The 15,687-nt window shown below is 33.5% G+C and overlaps 1 protein-coding gene across 2 annotated transcripts; it reads left to right on the top strand.

Annotated features, from left to right (window-relative positions):
• The first annotated feature begins 55 nt into the window (after positions 1–55).
• LOC149802334 (palmitoyltransferase ZDHHC4-like) lies at positions 56–15,250 on the top strand. 2 transcript variants are annotated; one of them, XM_089951546.1, is made up of 6 exons: positions 56–172; positions 2,269–2,453; positions 7,971–8,044; positions 9,160–9,464; positions 14,063–14,307; positions 14,912–15,250. In XM_089951546.1, exons 2-6 carry the CDS (start codon positions 2,325–2,327, stop codon positions 15,236–15,238), a joined length of 1,080 nt encoding a protein of 359 aa, XP_089807672.1. In that variant the 5' UTR covers positions 56–172; positions 2,269–2,324; the 3' UTR covers positions 15,239–15,250. The 2 variants fall into 2 exon arrangements, with proteins under 2 accessions (XP_089807672.1, XP_089807674.1); XM_089951548.1 differs by lacking the exon at positions 56–172 and adding an exon at positions 5,300–5,400 and having other exon boundaries at positions 2,314–2,453.
• The last annotated feature ends 437 nt before the right edge of the window (positions 15,251–15,687 follow it).

Raw genomic sequence — 15,687 nt, 5'->3', positions numbered from 1 at the left:
AAATACAGTTGAGTCTTTCCGAAGTGGTGATCACCAGTCTGCTGCCCTATTATAAATTTCATTAAAAAATAGGAACTTGTAAGAATATTTGTCGAAACCCAGTCTATATTGCTCATGACCGAAGGAGGTTTTATCCTTGGCTCCTGTTTGATGTCTTTGGTGGATAAAAAGTGTATGGATACTCCAAACGTTGAGTTATTTTTATGAAATGCTTGCTTTTGTATAGATAGTTGATGTGTGGTGTATTATTATGCTGTAACAAACGAGCACTCGTATTGGAAAAGAATGGGGAAAGGCCAAAATTAACTATTACAGGATAGGTTCATCATTTTGTACACTGTTACAACGTGTTTTGTCATTACAACTTAAAATGAACACAACAGAAAGCATACATTTTTAACATATTGTAGCTGCTAATAGTACCCAAATTAGACTATGCTAATTGTTTAAAATATAAAACTGCTATAGAACAATTATTTTGTTCTTAAGTTATTAAATTACCCTCCCGTTTGTTCCTAACCCCCTACCTGTTTTAAAAACAATGAGCATCGAAGATATTTAAAGAATGCACAAAACCTAGTCATGTCATTCATCAATTTAAATTATAACCTGATTGTAGTGTTGGTGAGGTGGGTTAATACTCCATGAATGCTGGCTTCTTCAGACCAAATTACGGGGTGATATGTGAAATATTATAAGAAAAACAATGAAACTTCCATAGCTGATATATTTTAGTAGTAATAAGGGACATTAAAGTAGATTTTTAGCTCATAAATTTACATCAGAATTTCTTGATCAAATATATTAGTGATGTGATATTAATTATTGCAGCATCGAACAATTCATTGTTAGTAACTTGCATGAAATAAAATTACACCGTATAAATTTAGAGGAAAAGAAACATCAACACACACTTCTTTAAGCAAAGATTAGTAAAACATATTTCATCTTTCAATAGATATAACAGCATTTTTTTAATGTTATTATTTCTTTGTGTAATTAATACTAGGTCAACAAGATTAGCTGGATAATATGCATGATATTGTATTGAATTCATAAATTTGATAGAACCGGGTTTTACTTTTTGGTATACAACTGTTAGCATTATTAGTATATAGTACAATATACAGGGTAAAGAGAAATTCTTCACAAGTCTAACAAAGGCATTACAAAACTCTGCTCAATATATATATATATATATATATATATATATATATATATATATATATATATATATATATATATATATATATATATATGAAATGTTACTGCATGGGCCCATTTTTTATGACAGTTTTCAGCATTGGAAATTGTATTATTTGTCAGTAAAATTAAATAAAAGCTGTTTCAGCTTGAACTGCTTTCATAATATTCCAGTATTAAATTGGGCAGTGCGAGATAAAGACTATTTCATTTGATCTATACATAGAGCATTGCTTGTAAAATATTGGTTTTATTTCCTTAAATTCAGTCTTGAACTGCTCAGTGTACCAGGCAGGTAATAAAAATATATTTGAAACAATTGGAAATGTCACAATTAAGTTTAAAAAAATATTTCACATGGTCCAAATCAGCCTATTATATAGTCCAAATCAGCCTGGCATTTGGTCAGAATTGGCCCGTAATTTAGTAAGGATCAGTCTGTCACTTTCCAGCTTGTTGGTGTTTTCAAGCAAAGGTGAGTTTCTTAAAAAACAAGGTCTCCACATTTGTTTGAGTGAGTCACTGATTTTCCAGCAAAAGAATTGATGAAGTTTGTTATGTTTGATATTGAATAATTCTGTAAATTTAGGAGTTACCTCATTTTGAATGCATGCCTACAAGAGATATTCCTTTTCATTGATTAATTTTTTTTATAGAATAATAAAAATAGTGCAAATATTGGATGTACATGATACAGTTTTTACTGGCGTGGACGTTTCTAGAAACTTGAAAAGGTACTTGAGCAGTTCCTCTGGTTGATCACAGTGACGGCTTCAGTTTGGTTTGAAATGACACAAAGGTGACAATGTTAGAGACCCCTGGCAAGAATGAAATGACTAATTTTTGTGCATTTTTATATACTTCATCTAGAAATAAACGTGCTGCACCTTATCATTACTATAGTCACAACAGTAATTTTGCTAATACATGTAATTTTCAGCCTTACTTGCAAATATACTAAAATAATGCCTTTTGTATGATGAGAAGAGTGTTCCAAAAAATAACTGCTGTTTAGACAACGATCTTAGATCATCCAGAATTGTAAAATTACAACTTTTTTTCCAGCTAATTGGATGGGAACTTTATGGATCTAAATCATCTTTTACTACCAAAACACCAAGATGGATTTTCTAATGTTGACAGCTATTTATGTACTCCTGTTTGGACTCTGTGTTGCCTTCTACCTCTACAAGGATCATAGGATCTTGTGTACTGGACCAGTAGGTTTTCTGAGAGAGATAATTACACAGGTAATTTGTGAATCCATAAACTCCACTTATTCACTGAAAATCTACCAATGTGATGAAAGAACAATTAGAACTGTCAGATAATTGTTGTTATATTTAATTCCAGTGGGCCACAAGAGTGCATCTGCAGGGTCTCTCTTAAAATACAGGGCTCAGTCTGATTTTTAAAAAAATCACATGCAAAAATCAATCATCATATTTTAAAGCCAGATTTTGATATTTTAATTATTTCCTTCCTATTTTCAGAACATTCTTCCCTTTCTTTATGGATGGTACTCCATCTCACACACACAGTTCAACAATATTCACTACATCTACTGCCCAGTTGGTTAGATATCTTGACAGTTTGCAATGTATAACATGTATAAATTTTATGTGTAATGACTTCATAATTTTGTGAGATTTTCTTTCCTGTTGTGTGAGATTTTCCCTATAAAGTAATATTCTCTCACAAGGGACTATTGTCTGTAATTATGTTTAAACTGAAATAGATTGGACAATTCTGCCAATAAGAAATAAATGGTTCACTCCAAATAATGTAATTTTTAAATACAGTGAAACTCCTCAAAACTGAAACCTTAGTTTACCAGAATCCCCTCAAGACTGAATTTAATTTTCAGTTCCGAATGTTTCCTTCTCAGATATCATTATTTTTCCCAAGTAAACTGAAACTCTTCAACTCTGAATACAGAAGCAATGTTCGATCCCAAATTTAAATTCTTTGCCTAAAACGGCCCCATAAACCCAAACTCAATTTCAACTTTGAAATATATTTTAGCTGCTAAATTCCTGACACATGCTGTAACAGATTATGTATGGTTACCGTTAGCAAGCACTGTAGTGGACTGATCTGTGAAACAAAGACCCAGAAAATGTCACTAAGGTACAAGAGATTAAAACAATACTTGACATGTGTGCAAATTCTTAAGTCTTTGCTCTGCACCATACAAAAGATTTGGCTTTTATGACAAATTATTAATAACTAAATGCTTGTAGGTAAGTCATTTAAGAATATGTTTATCTGTTTGTTTTCTAATTGTGATATATGCAGTTTATTTGTATGCATGATCAGTTGGACATTGTTTTCTTGCTTTTTAATTAATTATCAGGTTTTTATGAAGCAGGCACGTGGCCTACCATTTGATGTGTTGCTGATGGAGACTAACAACACAGTATTCTAAAGTCAGGTTCACTGAATGACGTACCCTGAAATTTTATATCCTATACAGAGATTAAAATACCTTGTGGTTGCTAAGGATGAGCATTATATGTCAATGACATAAGAAATTAAGTCATTAAAACAAGCCACATTAGTTAAAGATGTAAGAAAAAGCAGATGGTACGCTGCACCTTCATCAAGCCAGGCTCTTGAAATGTGAGCATTATGAATTATGTAGAGAATTTAAACGTGGAATATCATTCATTAAGTTATTAAAGTCTCTCATTCCTCAGATATTTATTGTGTCAAAAACTCTATTTCTTCGTGTCAAGAACTGTATTTCTTTGTGAAAGAACTGTTTGTGACCAGATATGGTTTTCGGAAGGAATGTATATTGTGAAGCTAATTCTTGATTGAAAAATTTACTGACCTGTCACTTGCCCTTAATTTCTCAAGATCATCACAAATTTTTGTTTAAAAAATCTGAAAATTCCAATTTTCCAATTTATTACCCAATATTCCGAGCTTTAAAAAATGTAAAAAATAATGCATTTTGATTCACAATGGTTGTGCCTCCTTTGAAGAGAGCAAAAATGATGCAGCAATTCCGTGAGAAATACACTACAGTACATTATTTCTATGAAGAATTATTCAAGTATGGTGTATGGTATCAAGATCTGGAAATATACAAGTTAGTACAAAAAAATGATGCACAAACTCAAATATTCCATTTTTGATCTAAATTTATGAAATGACGTTATATATAGAAATGATTTACTGTGTAGTTTCTTATTACTGGAAATTATACCTCCCCACCCCCCAAGCTAGTTTTTAATTAAACAAGACTGACTTTTCCATTGTTTGACACAAAACATTTTCAATACAAGGGAGGTAACTGCAACTACTAGAAGACTGTCAGTTGCATCTGCATAATCAGAAGTTGCAGCTAAGAGATTCACAGTGCACTGTAATCCAAATTTTGGTCAAAGGAATTGCATTTATGAGGTAATTCATTTCATATATGGGTGGCTGAGTGATCTAAAGCACTCTCCGTTACAGATCACTGCCATCTCACCTCTGTCTGTGAGGGTTTGAGTCTCGGATGCGGCTAATATGGATATGTGAGAAAGCTTGCCTGTAGCTTCTCATGGGTCAATGGTTCATTCTTGGGTTCTTCCTCCACCATTAATACTGGCCGCCATGTATAGCATATCGTGTGCTGAAAAATGGTGTTAAACCCTACAACAACATTTCATATATACAGGGTTTCAAAATGATCATAACATTACATAAAACCCTTGTAAAAATTGATGCACTCACATGTCTATGTTGATTCGGTTGGAAAGAAGGGTGTACTTCATATACCGACTATAAAGGAGCAATGTCTGTAATTTTAAGCATTTTAGTGTGTTATGTATGAATAGTTATGGTAATGTCTTATTCGCAACAAAGAAATGAGGACTAACAGTATGATTTGAAGACACGTGTGCATTTGCCCTCATGTACATAGTACAGGGGTTGTTTCAAATGCAATTAGAAATCTTTCAGTGTGCCATTATTGTGAACTTTTAGAAGTTATTTGTAAAAAATTGATTAAGGGTAGTTAATGACCATATTCAAATAGGGTAATACAATTAGCTAAGAACTAATCTACCTTGAGGCCCCATACAAAGGAATTTATTTATTTTAGCTGCATCTCTGAAGCCACTGGATATATTGGGTTTGGAAGAAGGAAATAGAATGGACATTTCTGATCTCAAGTGGAATACTATTCAAGAGCAGAGTTCCAGAGTATTGGAAACTTTTTTAAATAACTCCTTATTAGGTTTGGGAATTTTATACTGTTTGGTAGACATGGATCGCAGTTCATGGAGTATTACCATGAAGCCTATACTGGAATAGTAATTGTAAATATTTAGGAGCACAATTATGAGATATCCTGTACATTAATTTGGCTTTTCTCAAACAGATTCGGTCTTTAATAGGCAATATTTTTAACCTACCAGCTAAATTTTCTTTGCTTTCTTTCTGGATTGATATTAGCCATAATGCTCCTTTTTGAAGATGTGCCAGCTTTGCTATGTTTTGATTATTTGAATTACCCCATACTGTATTACGGTAGTCTAAATAGGGTTGTATGTAACTGTTATAAAATAGTTTTCTGTGCATTTCAGGGAGAAAATGTCTTATCCTACTGAGAAGCCATCAACTTTAATTGACTTTTTTACTGATATGTTTGATATGTTCAGTCCATGATATGTTAAAATCTACCAGAACACCAAGAAGTCTATCATGACAGACCATTTACAAATTTTTATTCTTCCATGTCAGACATAGTTCATCACTATCAAGATTTATCCTTCTTTGCCGTGTTGAGATAAGTAATATTTTAGTTTTACCAGTATTTACCACCATGCCATTACATGTGCACCAGTTTTCCAGTTTGTTTAGGGCATTCTGTAAAGAAATTTCAAGTTCATGCTTTGTGTTTTGGATGTCTGACAACAATATGTTATCTACATAGAGATCTGTAGATCATATTGAGTATCTTAGTAAAAGTGGTAAGTCATTAAGAAATAAAATAAATAGTAATGGACCTAGAATTGAGCCTTGTGGTACTCCATATCTAATTGTTCCAGGTTCAGACAGAACATTATTTATGTAAACATGTTGTGTTCTCTCACTTAAGTACGAAGTAAACCATCTATTTGTTCTTTCATCACATTGGTAGATTTTCAGTTTCTTCAAAAGGATTTCATGATCCACCATGTCAAAAGCTTTCCTGAAATCTACAAATACAGATCCTATTATTCTACCTTGGTCAAGTGCTTGAAACCATTTATCAGTTAGGGAGATCATGTCAGTCTCACAGGAATGTTTCTGTCTAAAGCCTGGTTGATTAGGGTGTAACAGCAAGTATTTTGTTAAATATGACATGAATGAGTCATGGAAACATTTTTCAATCAATTTTGACAAGTTTGGTAGTAATGAGATTGGTTGGTAGTTATCAGTTGATTAAGCATTTTTACTAACTTGCAATTTCAATAATATAATCTGGTTACTCAGTTAAAATTTGTTAAATGTAGTTTCTATTATTCTCTTTTCAAGTCATACGGCCAAAATAACTTGAAAATGCTAAAAGCAAATATGAATACTGGGAAATAGAGGGCATAAGCCAAATTTTATATATATATATATATATATATATATATATATATATATATATATATATATATATATATATATATATATATATATATATATATATATATATTGCGTTTCTTGCTTTGCATCCACCTCTCCCTGTTATGTCCAAAATGAGAAGTCACTTCTCCCCAAAATTCAAGTCTAGCTTGACCCTGATATTTTATATAATTAGTCATGCTTCTGTATAGAAGTGAAATATATTTCATATTTGATCCTCTCTAACATTACTGTACGTCATTCTGTTATTGATTATATTACATATAAAGATGACGATGCAGAGGAACACATTTTTTTATATTTCTTGTTTAAATGTGAGCATGAGACTGTGACTAAAGACTGAAAATGAACACTGTTCAAACAAAATAGCCACTCCTTCAGAATGCATACAAAAATTCAGGGATGCATGGAAGAAAGAGTTTTTCAGATCGAATTGTCTGTCAATAAAAATGAACTGATAGTTGTGTTTTGTTGTTGTTGTAGGGTTTAACGCCATTTTTCAACACACAATAGGTTATACATGGTGGCCAGTATTAATGGTGGAGGAAGAACCCGGGAAATCCCCAGAAAAGAACCACCGACCCTCGAGAAGCTACTGGCAAGCTTTCTCACATACCCATATTGGCTGAATCCAAGACTCGAACCCATGCAGACAGAGGTGAGATGGCAGTGATCCGTAACAGAGAGCGCTTTAGACCACTCGGGGCCCCAGTTGTGTTTTGCACATGGTGCCAAGATGCACAAATTAAAAATCCATTAGCCACTGTGGGAGTACAAATCTACAACAGAGCACATTTGGTAGACATTCTGGAGGAGGTTCCCAATACAAGTGTAAAGAAAATTTTCAAGCAATTTAAATTGCAAAATAGTGAGGTAATTTTTCTCATGATTCTCACTCAGGTTAATGATATAGACTTTCAGTCTTCATATTTTCACTATAGAAAATCTCAGCCCATGAGACAATGCCCCTTCAGGTTCAAGCTATTTTGGAAACCCTGAATGGTTACCACTATTTATCAACCAGTAATATTCATATCATTCACAACTGAATACTTCAAACAGCAAACATACACCTGCCATAAATAATCTTAAATATGGATTGATATAGACTAAAATATATTTAATTATGTTCATACATGTTTTTCTGTATCTTTCAGGCATTTTACAGAGTGGTTCCAAGTGTCATTATTCACTGGTCCAAAACTGTGGGACATTATGTTCTCTTTAAGAGGTGTGTAGCTGCAGTTTTCATCCTGAATATCGTCATTATTATTCACCAATTTTTTTATAGAATATGCACATTTAAAGAGGTGATGATATATAGTACCATTTTCTGCAGAATGAATGTACATGAAAATCATTTAAGAGGTCCCTCAACAGCTCAAGTATATTGTTTTCTCTTCATGCACTATTAGGTACTTTACAGTTCCAAGTTATTGATGTGGTTCACTTAAGAGAAAAATAAATCACTTGAGCTTGAGGAACTACACACAACACACATCATCATTTTCCAGTCAAAATATTCATGTGTATTGAGTAGAATTCCAAAGAACCATGTGTTATGGATGTGCAATTGATGTTTTGCTTTGAATTCATCTCTCCCTGGTTGTCTTTGTAAAATTTCACTCTTTAAAGTTGTGACTGTCACTCTCTTGATTCATTACCCTGTCAATAAACCTTGCTTATTGGCTGAAGCAACATTGTTCCAACTTCTTCAGCAATTTTAAAGCCAGTGAAAGAAACGGTTCTTGACTAGCCTGAAGGTTTTGCCATCAAGTTGTTCCCAGCCACATATAGCACAGGTGCATGTAGTAAATCTAGCATCTCTTTTTGTAAAATGTGGACATGTATGTCAGAGTGGTAGCAATAATAATTACAAAAAACAACAAATAAATCCAAGTTTGTTTGCCCCTTTGACCTAAGTGTCAAGGTCACAGACTGAAAATTTGCATTAAGGTTTTGGTTCAGGATGTTTCATATGCATATATTTAAAAATTCCCTTATGTTTCCTAAACCCTTTGATGGATTTTCTTCATGCTTTGGATGAATTGGTTTGAGACTAAGGCAGTTCATTCTGAAACATTCTCACTCCAAGATTAACAATTGAAAAGTAAAGTGAAAGACATTACATTTTTTCTTCAAACTGCATCTCAAGAATGTATAAATTATATTCTTACCATCTCAGAAGTTTAATAGTGCCAATATGTTTTTATTCCCAGATGTTGGTGCAGAAATGGCTTTTAATGAAGATATCTGAAATTATAGCTGTATAGAATAATAGTATATTCCGTAATAATATATCATGCAACACATTCATTCATCACTTTTTTTTATACTTTGAAACAGGAACCCATTGTTTCAGCTGGTGTTTGTGGTGCTGGTGTTGTTAGGACATGGTGTCTTTATTTATGATATGTTGCCAATTCTTGAGATATTTGAAACTGAGAAGAACCACACATTTCTTCCACTTCTTGTTCTTTTCACCAATGGCTTAATGTTCCACTGGAGCTGCATTGCTGATCCAGGGGAAATAACTCAGAAAAACCTGCAACGTTACTCTTCAGTGTATGAATATGATGGGAATCTTTACCAGCAAAATCTGATATGTTCAACTTGTAAATTTCAAAAGCCTGCACGATCCAAACATTGCAGTAAGTATAATTTGTTTATATATAATCATACTGAGGAAAAATATGATTTCAAACCCTGAAAATCTCACTACGGTCCCACATGAAGATTTGAAAGCCTTTCAGTACTTACTGTTTCCTTTCATCTGTCAGCCTCAGGAGACATGGTAGTGCAGTGGTTAGCGTAATGGACTTGTGTCCGAAAGGGTGAAAATTGGAATCTTGCCATAGACTAAGCTCATGGTTGTGCCCTTGAGCAAGGTACTAAACTCAAATTCCGTTGGCATTAAATAACCTACCTGTGTTACTATGCCATAAAATGTCAATCTAATCAAAACCCAGCCAACCATCTATCCATCTGCCAACTCTTATACATAATTGGATCTCATTTAGTTGGTGAGTTGCTTATTATGTGTTAATGTGCTTTTCAGAGGTTTCATCTTTCAAGGTAAAATTTTGATGGAGTTTTTGCATTTAATCAATATCTTTTCAGCATTTTAGCAGATCCTTGTAACCAGCATAGCTCAAGAACTATACATCTTCTGATACAATTTTGTGTGTGTACATTGTTTCAAAAACCTAGCTGTCCCATTTATTAGTTTTTGTTCCTGCCAAGGTCCTTGACAGTTAACTTCACGTCTTTATGTTGGATGCTGCTTGTAAGCAGCATTGTTCTGCAACTTTTACACGTAATTGGATGCAGTATAATAGGTCAACGACCTATTACTATTAAAGGTTTCTTATCTAGTCTGATTTTGACAAAATTATTGCCCCTATTCCATCAATAGTGCATCTCCATAACAATAAATCCTTGTAACCAGCATAGCTCAGGGTCCATTCAACGCATTCTGATATAATTGTATGTGCATCCATTTATATGAAATGGTCTCACTGAGAAGAGAACTGAATCTTGTTGGTTTAATGGTAGGGATCTTTCATGCATGTATGTAAACTAATCGTCTCTTGTTGTGTCAAACTGACATTAGAAGTGTACCTTTTTAGTAAAGCAGTCATGCTCCTACTGGGTGACAGGTGGAAGTAGGATTATCATCATTTTCTCCCCCTCTCACCTATTCTCCTGTTGTAATATGATCAGGTAATGCATTTGATGGAGAAAGCAAACTTTTTAATAAATAATGTTTTTCCGATAATATTTGCCCAAGCACATTACAAATAATCCATTCCACCCTTCCCTACAATGTGAGCATCCTTTCAAGTTTCAATTAAGCAGTACAAAATGGCACATCCTGGTATAGTGGAGGCCACCTAGCAGTTAGAAGGGGGACTTAACCTGTAAGAATTGCTTCCCTTTGTATAATATGTAGACAGATATACATTTTTTTTTGTCTTTCTAGTAGGGCTGGATTCAAAGGTAGCAGAAAGTTATCCTAATGTAATGTGATCAGGTAATTATTATCAGAGAAACAATGTACTACAAATTTGCTTTCTGCTTGCTCTAGTTTTCTGTTGTGCTAAAATATCCCATATACTAAAATCCTGGTACCAAAAATTGACTGTTTTTGACATGTTGTATTATGTTTTCTGCTGAAGCCTTGGAATTTTAGATATATTTTATTAATTGTATTTGGCTCAAAAATCATTTAATCCTTTTTATCATAAGACTGATATCTGCTTTGCATTTTTAAAATCTTCTAAAATAAAACAAAAATGTCAAGTCAAGCAGGGTATTGCTATCTTGGTTGCAATATGATACACATCATGACAGTGGGTGCAATACCATACATGAATCATACATTTAGAAGGCAATACAACATGTACTACGATACAGGAGTGACAACACAATACATTTAAAGATAACACACTCTTACCATGTCAAATTGTCTTTGTATTTCTTTGTAGCTGTGTTTGCATTTTAAGTGTTTTGTTAGGCTACAGTAAAGCCTGTCATGAAAGACCACCCCTTCTGCATATTAAAAGTGGTTTCTCAAGACAGGTGGTCATCATAATAGATTTGTGCAAAGGACCAGTTTTCATGATCGAAATTCAACACTATGAAAGGAGAAACGCCCACAATCAGTGTTAATGTATTGTTTTCATTCATAGTTCTTGTTAAAATATTATATACATTTTTACCTTTTGAATTACAGAATTAAGTAAGGTTATATTTACTTATCCTGTCCATAAATTAACATCACTTCTTTGAATTACAAATATTTTCTCATCTGCTATAATGTTTCTCATTTTCATTGGTTCTTCTGCCATTGTGATAAAGGTATTAATGTTATCAGTGTTAATTCTAATAATGACAGTAGCGATATTGATAAGGCTTTCGGCATATCTGGAAGGTGTGTGTGTGTACCTTTGAATGAAATGAAAAGACAAAATTAACCCATCAAGAAACAAAAAAATTTTATGTAAACAGCCACCTCTTCATTGTCAACATAAATGGATTAACTTTATAAACAAACTGTGTAACTGGTTGCACTTTGGTGGACAGATGATGGCTTGGTTTTGGGGTTGTAATCACTGTAACTTTAAAAAAAAGGAAAAACAACACAACCCTTTAACAATGACAGTCAAATTCAGAAAATGATTATCACTTATTAGTATTAAAGATGAAGACTGACTTCATGCACCCCCAGAATTACAGATTAATGGCAATGAGAAATGATTTGCTTGACCACTACAATGAAGCGCTTTAGAATGATTTATCGTTAAGACATTATTAGTATTGTGTGAGTTTTCACAAAATATAAAGAAAAAATATAAACTTTGAACCAACTGTGTATGTCTGCAACTATTTGCTTGAAGAAAGAATGGTTAATCTGAGTTGGTATTCACATGACTTTGACACTACAGCAGACCTGCCAACCCTTACGATTTTGCCAACAGTATTATGAAAATGACCCATAAAATATGGACTTGCAGAATAAAAGCAAAACATACAGAAAAAAAGATTGTTGCTGTAAAATCTAGATAATTGGCTCATACATGTTTGATTTGGATCTGGATTTTATATTAGATTTAGTGGCGTTAATCAGGGAACCAGACTAACTTTACAGTAGTACCTCAGATGCTATAAACTGCACACATTTGTCATGCAAAGCATCTTCATGATCAAACTGTTGATCATAGAATTTTTTTAAAATGGTGTCCACAAGCACTATGTGTTGAAGACTAAAGGGCAAATAAGCCTCTTAGAACGTTTTAATATTCAGTACAGAAGAATAAAAAGGAATATTAAGATTCTTATGAATAAAAGCAAGATGGGACATAATTGCATTAATTGGACATCGCATGTCAATTTGAGTATGTCTCATGGTGGGAGATATGATTGCTGTCTTGTGAAATCCAAAAGAAAATTCCACGAATTATGTAAAGTTGAGAGATAGTAACAAGCAGTTTTGCTGCATAGGGTTTGTGCAACTGTACTAGGGTTAAATAAGGTCTATGTGTACTTCACAAACTTTTCAGCTGAAAATCATCTTTATAGTATCATCACTGCATTGGTTTCAAGTAGTGAACATTCTAAATTATATGTTTTCCAACTTTACAATAGGAGTACAATAGCAGTACATAATATTTTGTTAACCTTACTGAAAACTGGTCAGACTTAAAGAAATAATTCAACTACTTTATTGAGAGGGTCTTGTTAGGGTTGGCAAGTCTGCTAGAGTGGCAGTTAGTGACATGTACTTCAGTCTGGTGTACATTCTATAACACATGACACTACCTGCATGACTTTGGAAACTGTTGAGCAGCCTCATTTTTCCCCCCAATTTTAACTGATGTATATTGGGCTAGATAAACTTGAGCCATCAGTGTATTGTTCCACTTACACTGTGGTATGTATTGGAATATTCCAGCAATAGTGCAGATATCAATGCAGTATATCATCACAAAAAGTGTTGCATTGCCGATATGTATCAATGTATTGTTACGCCTCTAATGCTGAATATTCTTTTGAACTTATATTAAGCTACATGGATGTGTTTGTTTCGAATTTGTTGGTCTTAACAGCACTTTAAACATGTTAATGGCTACTGTATATCATGGAGTGGAAATGGGAGTTATGTAGCTCTCCCAAAGACACACAGGCAGCTGAAATCAGGCTGACATGGACAGATATCAAACATGCAACCCTTTGATTATAATTCTGATGCATCTCCAACTGAGTTGCATGATAATGCTGAATGGAAAATGTTGACATTCTCATTGGTATTATCTAAAATGCCTAACATGTGGGGGCCCTGAGTGGCCGAGTGGTCTAAAGCACTCACCATTCCAGATCACTGCCATCTCACCTGTCTGCAAGGGTTCAAGTCTCAGGCTTGGCTAACGTGGGTACACGAGAAAGTTTGCCTGTAGCTTCTCGTGGGTTAGTGGTTCTTCCCAAGGTTTTCCAAGGCTATTTCTCCACCAGTTATACAGGCCACCATGTTTAGCCTATCTTGTGCTGAAAAATGGCGTTAAATCCTACAACAACATCAAGTTGATATTTGTAATCATTGTTTACATACAAATCTCCCACAAGTTATATCTGATCAATTGGTCTAACTCTCACACTGTCAAGATGCTATCATTGTGATTGTTGACTGTATATCATTTAAATTAGCTAATATTTCTATCAGTGATGTTAATACTATTTTTTTTTATTGCAGGTGTATGTAACAGATGTGTTCACAGGTTTGATCACCACTGTGTCTGGACTAATAACTGTGTTGGTGGTTTGAACCATCGCTTTTTCCTTTTATACTTGATGACTCTTACATTAATGTTTGCCCAGGGAGTCTACGTAGGGTCCCATTGCCTGATTCTGTACATCAAGCACTTCAACCTCTGGAACGCTTCTTATGTTGACCACAATGGAATCATACGACCAGTCACAATTTTAATAGTTTTTCAGGTTTGTAAAGTGTACCAATCCTTCCTAATAATCCTAGAGGGAAACAAAATTACTCCATACAATATGTGCATGTGTGGTTGTTGTTATTCAGCTGAAAATATCCTTTGCTACACAATACAATATACTATTTTTCACCAGGAAAGAAAACTTTTGTAATCATTCTGCTTTGCCTCAATTTATTTACTACCCATAATGTTATTACCTTTGTCTTTGTATGACGTTCTCATGGTTCCATTAATGTTTAGACACCCACTTTCTGGGAGGTAACTTTCATATTAATAATAAAAAGTAACTAGCCAAACAGTTTACTAAACATGATTATACAGTGATAAAATGTTTCATAAAATCAGAAGATCTTACTTATAGCTATTCTAATAACAACAAAATTTAACGAATCTGATGCTATATTTGGAAAAGTTGAATCCTTTAAATATCTTTCCAGATTTTCTATTCATTAGACATTTCATATCTAATTCATGTGAGAAATTTCTACTTACAAAAGAGACATCTTTGTTGACTGGAAATATTTGGGTTTTATTTGGTAACAATTGTACCTGTAAATTGTTTTGAAAAAATTCTACTCTTTTTTTTTTTTTTTTTACAGCACTTGTTTTTCCAAGTCCCAAGGTTAGTTTTCCTGGTTGTGTCCCTTGTCTTGCTGACATTCCTGGTTGGTGGCTTTATGGTCTACCAATTCTATCTAGTGTGCATTAATTACACTACCAATGAGACATATAAAATCAAGGAACTGAAGAATAGGCATTCGCATGTGCAGTCAAATGGGACTGACAACGGTGATACAGTTTCACCAAAGAAACGATCAAAATCTGCAAAATTGATGTTGAAGTCTTATCAAAGAAGTGCAATAGAAAATTTATATGAAGTTTTTGTACCATATTCATTTATTAAATGGAAAAATAAAGAAAATTGATTCTAAACCTAAGGACATGTAGTTTTCTTTCATGTTCATGTATGTGTTACTGTTGACCTATTTGTTACAATCATCTAGCTAGTGTTCACACTATATAAAAAAAGTACAATTAAGATCAATTGTAGGGTGTATAAAAGTAGTGATTTGTTTAAGACATGTTATGGTATGCATTTATGAGTTAGGCTTTGTATTTACAAAGCTTCTCAGTTTAAATGCACACTCCAATTCCAAGTATCAAAGGACACCTCTACACAATTTACTTGACATGTGTACTAAGTTCAGTTGAAGTATCTTAAATGGGAATGAGAATATTTTTAGAAAGATAAACATGGTACAGGTAGACACTGTATTTCCCAATATTTTTTATATTTTCCATACCATCAGGATAAAAACAAGCGAAGAAGATGGATTAGAATTAGGATTTTTTTAAACGTATCTTTAACAATTTT

The sequence above is a fragment of the Sinohyriopsis cumingii genome, chromosome 3 (assembly GCF_028554795.1).
Source record: "Sinohyriopsis cumingii isolate HCF-2022 chromosome 3, ASM2855479v2, whole genome shotgun sequence".
Lineage (NCBI taxonomy): Eukaryota > Metazoa > Mollusca > Bivalvia > Unionida > Unionidae > Sinohyriopsis > Sinohyriopsis cumingii.
The sequence above is the reverse complement of the archived record's forward strand: the minus strand, read 5'-3'. Positions and strand labels throughout refer to the sequence as shown.